Source organism: Sparus aurata, chromosome 4 (assembly GCF_900880675.1).
Source record: "Sparus aurata chromosome 4, fSpaAur1.1, whole genome shotgun sequence".
Taxonomy (NCBI): Eukaryota; Metazoa; Chordata; class Actinopteri; order Spariformes; family Sparidae; genus Sparus; species Sparus aurata.
In genome coordinates, this window is record NC_044190.1 from 40,883,966 (window position 1) to 40,890,495 (window position 6,530).

The 6,530-nt window shown below is 47.6% G+C and overlaps 1 protein-coding gene across 1 annotated transcript in view; it reads right to left on the bottom strand.

The window, feature by feature from the left end:
- Positions 1–3,608, bottom strand: part of LOC115580695 (isocitrate dehydrogenase [NAD] subunit alpha, mitochondrial-like) — a 7,434-nt gene extending 3,826 nt beyond the window's left edge. Inside the window, exons 1-7 of the mRNA XM_030415290.1 lie at positions 3,458–3,608; positions 2,495–2,560; positions 1,845–1,928; positions 1,615–1,729; positions 1,329–1,516; positions 236–369; positions 12–114 (exon numbers count right to left, since the gene is read on the bottom strand). Coding sequence (XP_030271150.1) covers positions 12–114; positions 236–369; positions 1,329–1,516; positions 1,615–1,729; positions 1,845–1,928; positions 2,495–2,560; positions 3,458–3,484 — 717 coding nt within the window. The 5' untranslated portion in view covers positions 3,485–3,608. The remainder of the gene's footprint in view (positions 1–11; positions 115–235; positions 370–1,328; positions 1,517–1,614; positions 1,730–1,844; positions 1,929–2,494; positions 2,561–3,457) is intronic.
- Positions 3,609–6,530: the final 2,922 nt, after the last annotated feature.

Below are 6,530 nucleotides of genomic sequence, written 5' to 3' on the forward strand. Positions count from 1 at the left end.
GACGCACTCACGTTGAGACAGACGGTGTCCAGGTACATCTCAGTGAACTTGATGTCTTTGTAGTTCTCAGCAACCTCACGACACTTTCTCAGAAACAGACCGTCTGACATCCGCCTGGACACACACACACACACACGCACACAGTTAATGACTAAGCAGGTGCTCTGTGATTGGTCAGCTGTATGGCAGTGAGGAAGTGGGCGGAGCACATCATCACGAGTGATGTCGTACTCACATGATGTTGGCTTTGTGGACGGCCGTCACGCTGGTTCTTTGGTTGTTTCTGGCGTATTCGAAGGCGTACTCTGCGATGCGTCTGCTCGCGTCCTCCGTGATCAGTTTGATGCTCTGAACGACGCCGTCGACGATCTGAAACAATGAGAACAGACGGAGCTTCAGGGGAGGAAACTACTGAAGACAACTGTGCAGAGGAGAGTCTGCAGAGACGCTGTGGACGCGTCGGGTCTGTCCACTCTGAAACAAGACTCAGGACTCGTCTGTTCAGACTTCACCTCGAGCCCACAAAGCATGACTCCCCCCAAAACAAACAAACTAAGTATGCACTTGTATGTTCGTGTCGTCAGTACTTATGCACTCAAAGAATCTTTGATAAATAGCAGTAACGATCCTCAGAGGACGGCTTGACAATTGTTTCTATAATTCTTTTTACTCCATCAACGGTGATGTCGCGGTTTCTCTCTCGTGACAAATGTACTTATTGCAATCCACTTTACACAGACAGTAAGTTGGAGGGAAAACACAGAAAAGAAGAGGGAGGAACAGTTCATCAGGGTCCAGGTTAGTTCAGGATCACTTACAGGAAGTGACATCACACAAACACTGAGGCGTCGACTGCCAGCTGAGAGATCTGCACTGATTCACTTCATTGAGTCAGACAGACTGGATCTTTTCTCTTTTGATGAAGCTATGCTAACAGTTACCCTCTGATTCCAGTCTTTGTGCTAAGCTAGGCTAAAGCTGTGGTGGAGCCTTCCAGATCTGAGCTGACAGTGAACAGACTGATCCACATCAGGACTGGACAGGTGCACAGGTGAGAGGTTCAGGGTCAGTGCTTTGACTGGTTCCTCCTTCTTACCCTGAGGACGAGGACGAGGACGAGGACGAGCCGGAGCGGAGCAGAGCGTCACAGCTGTGCGCAGCAGCTAGCTCGCCTGCAGAACACAGGCGCAGCACCATCACTCCAGCTCACACAGGTGGACACAACACCCGCAGCGGGTTAGGGTTACGACAGGTGCAGTCTGGGTAATAACTGCTGTGGTGTGATGTACAGCAGCACACAGCAGACCATCTGCGTCCCGTCCACTCACCACGTGTTCGATGCCGCTGTACTCGCCCTCCGTGTTCTCCCGGATGGTAACCAGGTTGACGTCGGTATACGGAGTCTTGTAGCCCTCGATGGAGACGCAGGGTCGCACGTTGGCGTAAAGGTCAAAGGTCTTCCTGAGCAGCAGGTTCATGGAGGGGTGACCTGCAGCGATGGGCGTCTTCAGGGGTCCTGGAGGAGACGACAATCAGCGCGGACGTCAAATAACATAAAGAAGGTGGACACAACAAACTCTGAGGCAGATTTAACAGAACAGAACCGGACCGGACCTTTGAGTCCGATCTTGCTTCTGTCCATCGACTCTTTAGCATCAGGAGGGATCATCCACCTGCCGCCAGGTCCCTTTATCGCCGTCACGTTCCTCTCCTCCCATCTGATCGGAGCCTGCAGGTCAAAACCATCAATCAATCAATCAATCAATCAATCAATCAATCAATCAATCATCAGGTTTAACGTCACAGCTGCTCACAGACTGGGTTTAACCTCTGATCACACTCACTTTAGCTGCCTCAAAGATCTTCATGACTGCAGAAGAGATCTCTGGACCAATCCCGTCCCCCGGAATCAGTGTGACCGTCTGCATCTACACACACACACACACACACACACACACACACCAGAATCAGGACCAGCAGATATCTGACTGACGCAAACATCTTTTCTTTAATACTTCAAGTTTCAACAGCAAAATGTTCTTTGAGCAGAACTGCAGCTAATGATTACTGTTATTATTGATTTATGATTATAGATAAGATATTATTGACTCTGATTAACTGATTAAGTATTTGATCTCTGTGATAAAATGCTGATCAGTGTTCAATATTGAGTTACCTGTCACAGAGGAAGAAGACCAAACCAGGACCAATTTAATTCATAATTTTAAAGACTTTTAATTGATCAATTATTATATGAATCAATTAATCTCTTAAAGTTCATCAGTAATGAAAATTAGTTCATTAGTTACAGTCCTGTGAAACATCATCACAAACTTCACCTCGTGTTCCCAAAAGTCTTTGTTAGAGTGAGTGTGTGTGTGTGTGTGTGTGTGTGTGTGTGTGTGTGTGTGTGTGTGTGTGTTGCAGGAGGTGTCAGGTTGTGTGTGTGTGTGTGTGTGTGTGTGTTGCAGGAGGTGTCAGGTTGTGTACTCACTCCTCTGGTGAAGGAGGCTGCAGACACAGCCGGTCTCCTCACCGCTCCCACCACCACCTGGGACAACTGCAGGAGACATGAAGGTCACAAACACTGACGACTGATCAGATACAACAATATCCACCCATCAATCAATCACTGATCAATAAGTGGATGTGTCACTGATGTGTCTTATACTGCAGCTCCTCTGAGGGGAAAAGTTTCATGTTGAACAGGAGACGTATCAATGTTTAAGGTTCTGAGTTCTGTACCAGCAGTGATCCAACAGGGTCAGCTAATCCTCGACCTGCTCTGACGTCACAGCGAGCAGCTGATATTGGTCTTTGTCATGTATAACGTCATTAAATGATGAGAATGTAGGTAGCGCACTGTTTGTATAACCCGTTTTCTATATAAATTATCTGTGAGATGGATTTCATATATGCCGAATTTACCAGAGCACATTCATCTTGTTTGTGAGCTTTACAGATGTTTTCGACGAGGTACGTATGAAGCCCTAAATACAAGGTTACACTAAATCAGTGGGTTTTTAAACATAATTTGGTTTGGATCTCAGATAAGCTGCAGTCTGAGACGCCTCACGGAAACCTTTAGCCTCCAGCGCCGGTTTAACGGCTGTGACTGTTGTAACCTTTGTTAAAGTACAGTTATAATGTTACGGTAGAAGGTTTAACGATGGTGGAAGCAGACGGGAGGATAACGTCGCGACTGTCCCGGTGATTAACTCTGATTAAACCTCCGTTAGCTTCGCTAGCTACAGGAACTGTCATCACGCTGAAGGACACACATACACGTAGCTAGCTAGCATGCTAACCAGCTAAATGTAGCAAATAAAACCGCTTTCAGAGACACGGAAGAGGAGCAGAGTGACAGTAACACTTCACTTCACATACACAACTCATTTAACACAGTTTACAACAGCCTCACACTTTATCTTCACTTCATTACAACGAGTTTTCTCACCATTGACCTCCACACGCTGCCTGCCATCCTGCTGCTTCACTCAGAGATCCTCTACAGAGAGGAGGCGTCACTCCGAGCAGGCACCGAGATCCTCTACAGAGAGGAGGCGTCACTCCGAGCAGGCACCGAGATCCTCTACAGAGAGGAGGCGTCACTCCGAGCAGGCACCGAGATCCTCTACAGAGAGGAGGCGTCACTCCGAGCCGGCACCGAGATCCTCTACAGAGAGGAGGCGTCACTCCGAGCCGGCACCGAGATCCTCTACAGAGAGGAGGCGTCACTCCGAGCCGGCACCGAGATCCTCTACAGAGAGGAGGCGTCACTCCGAGCAGGCACCGAGATCCTCTACAGAGAGGAGGCGTCACTCCGAGCAGGCACCGAGATCCTCTACAGAGAGGAGGCGTCACTCCGAGCAGGGACCGAGATCCTCTACAGAGAGGAGGCGTCACTCCGAGCAGGCACCGAGATCCTCTACAGAGAGGAGGCGTCACTCCGAGCAGGCACCGAGATCCTCTACAGAGAGGAGGCGTCACTCCGAGCAGGCACCGAGATCCTCTACAGAGAGGAGGCGTCACTCTACTCCGAGCAGGGACCGAGATCCTCTACAGAGAGGAGGCGTCACTCCGAGCAGGCACCGAGATCCTCTACAGAGAGGAGGCGTCACTCCGAGCAGGGACCGAGATCCTCTACAGAGAGGAGGCGTCACTCTGTGCAAACACCCTTTCCACTTTTTTCATGTTTCATTTTGAATGTAAACAAGATGCTTAACATCTCAAATCAATATAGCAGATTATTTTTGACTATGAAAGTGCCCTGGATGAGTGAGTCAGGGTGATGATGTAAACGATCTTTGGTACAGCATTGAAACTAGAGAGGCTGGGTGACGTCATTGGCGGCAGGTCGACGTCAGTGCAGCATCGATAAAGAGGGTTGCCAGATTTGAAGCAAACGTGTAATTCATCCAGTTTATCTCGTTCTGTTCGACAGTTTAATTCTGTTTGTGTATATTTGAAGTTCTACATTTATATTCATGATTCAGGTGATGAAGACGGTGACGCTGTTTTCTTGTCAGACAAATATGAAGGCTTCACTGTTTCTCTGTGAAGTGATTGGATTTCCGAATCTGCGTGTGTGTGTGTGTGTTCTGCAATATCCTAAAACTCCATGCTGCTTTCAAGAACTGTTAGGAAGGTCAGAATTGTCAGCATCATGTGCTTGTTCTTCCTGTGCAAAGTGTCTGTTCAGGACAAAAACAACGTGTGACGTCACAAACGCCGTCATCAATCCTTCAGCGCGTCACCCTGGTAACGTAAATACTTTGGATACCTGTTACTGCAAATTCTACACTATCAAATAAATATCTTATATAACCAAACTGAAACCAGGACAAAATGAATTGTTGGGATTTAACAAGTTGTAGTCTATAGTTTCATTCCAAAACAGAGTGATAGTATGCAGATTGTTTACACATTATGTAGTATTTGAAATAACGATTATTATTCTATAATAATTACATGATGTCGTCTTTGATAGATGTGAATGGAACACAGGATAATGGCAGGACCTCTGCACTCTGCTGGTGTCACCACTGTCAACACTTCTGAGATAAAAGTAGTGAAGAGGTCAACAACAGCTTGTTTCATCAGAGAAATATTACAGTAAATATAGAGAAATAATAAAGACATAATTAATACGGCATGAGTGTTCATTCAGACAAAGCAGTGTTTACAATTTCAGCAATTGTGTTTGGGTAGCAAACTGCTGAGACACTTTATTTCTGCCTTTCCCTTCAGAACAAAATCATTGCAAGAAATCTGTCATTGTGTTATCGATGCAGACTCCCTGTCGGGGGGCCACAGGGGGGTCCAGACTCAGAGTTACGGGGGCACTGGCCCCTGTTGGCCCCCCCTAGAGCTACCTCTGCTTAAGATACCCCTGATTATACCCGAGCTGACTGACTGAGCACAGAGTGTGTTTAACTTCATGTCTTTCCTCTGAACGGCTGACGGTGACGATCAGTGACGTCTCAGGAAGTGTGAAACAAATGACAGTGGTGGATTTATTAGAGAACTCTGATATAAGGTCTCTTCATGCTGATGGATATTGTTGAGCACTTTTTCAGGATGTTGAAGTGAAGGCAGGACTCACTCAGGGGAAATGTGATTGGCTAACATAGAAAGGGCGGGGCTTAGTGACACTGACTCCCTGATAAGTGAGATTATAAATGTGGAATATTTAAAAATGATTATGAAAAGTTTCAGTCAAATCATTTCTGAAACATAAAATAACTGTGAGAACTGAGAGTGGATGATTGATTCACTCTGTAAAGTGTTTTAGATCTTTGTTTTATTATTCTGTAATGACTTCTCACTGCTGGGCTTGAACACAGCTGGACTCTCATACACACTCTGAGTCACGTCCGATCACTTGCCTGTAACTGCCCCACAAAAAGCGGTCTGTACGAGCAGCTCCTGAAGGCAGCTCGCTGGTGCGGATGCACCGCCTCCTCCCCGCACCACTGAGGCGTAAAAATCACCTTTTCCTCTGCGCTGACCGGCAGCTGAGAGCGACGCTGAGACCAGGACCCTCAGGCGGATTAGACCCGGACCAGGAGCGGCTGCTGGACCGGATCCGGTGGTCCTGGATGGACTCAGGCGGACCTGGCAGCAGCGGGACTCCGTGTGATGCAGCTGTGTGATGGGAGCAGCAGCCGAGCAGGATGGGCAACAAGCAGACAACCTTCACCGACGAGCAGCTGGAGGCGTTTCAGGTGACTGTTCACACCGCTGACACGCTTTAGTCCGCTAATGTCAGGACGGCCGTGACGTCACAGTTGCTGTCTCACATCATCCGCCATCTTAGTTGCCGCCAACTCAACCTGTTTATAGAAAACCTGCTGCTGACTGAACTGATGGTGATGATGGTGATGATGATTGATGATGGTGATGATGGTGGTGATGGTGATGATGATGGTGATGATGATGGTGATGATGGTGATGATGATGGTGATGATGATGATGGTGATGATGTGATGGTGATGATGGTGATGATGCATGATGATGCTGATGCTGGT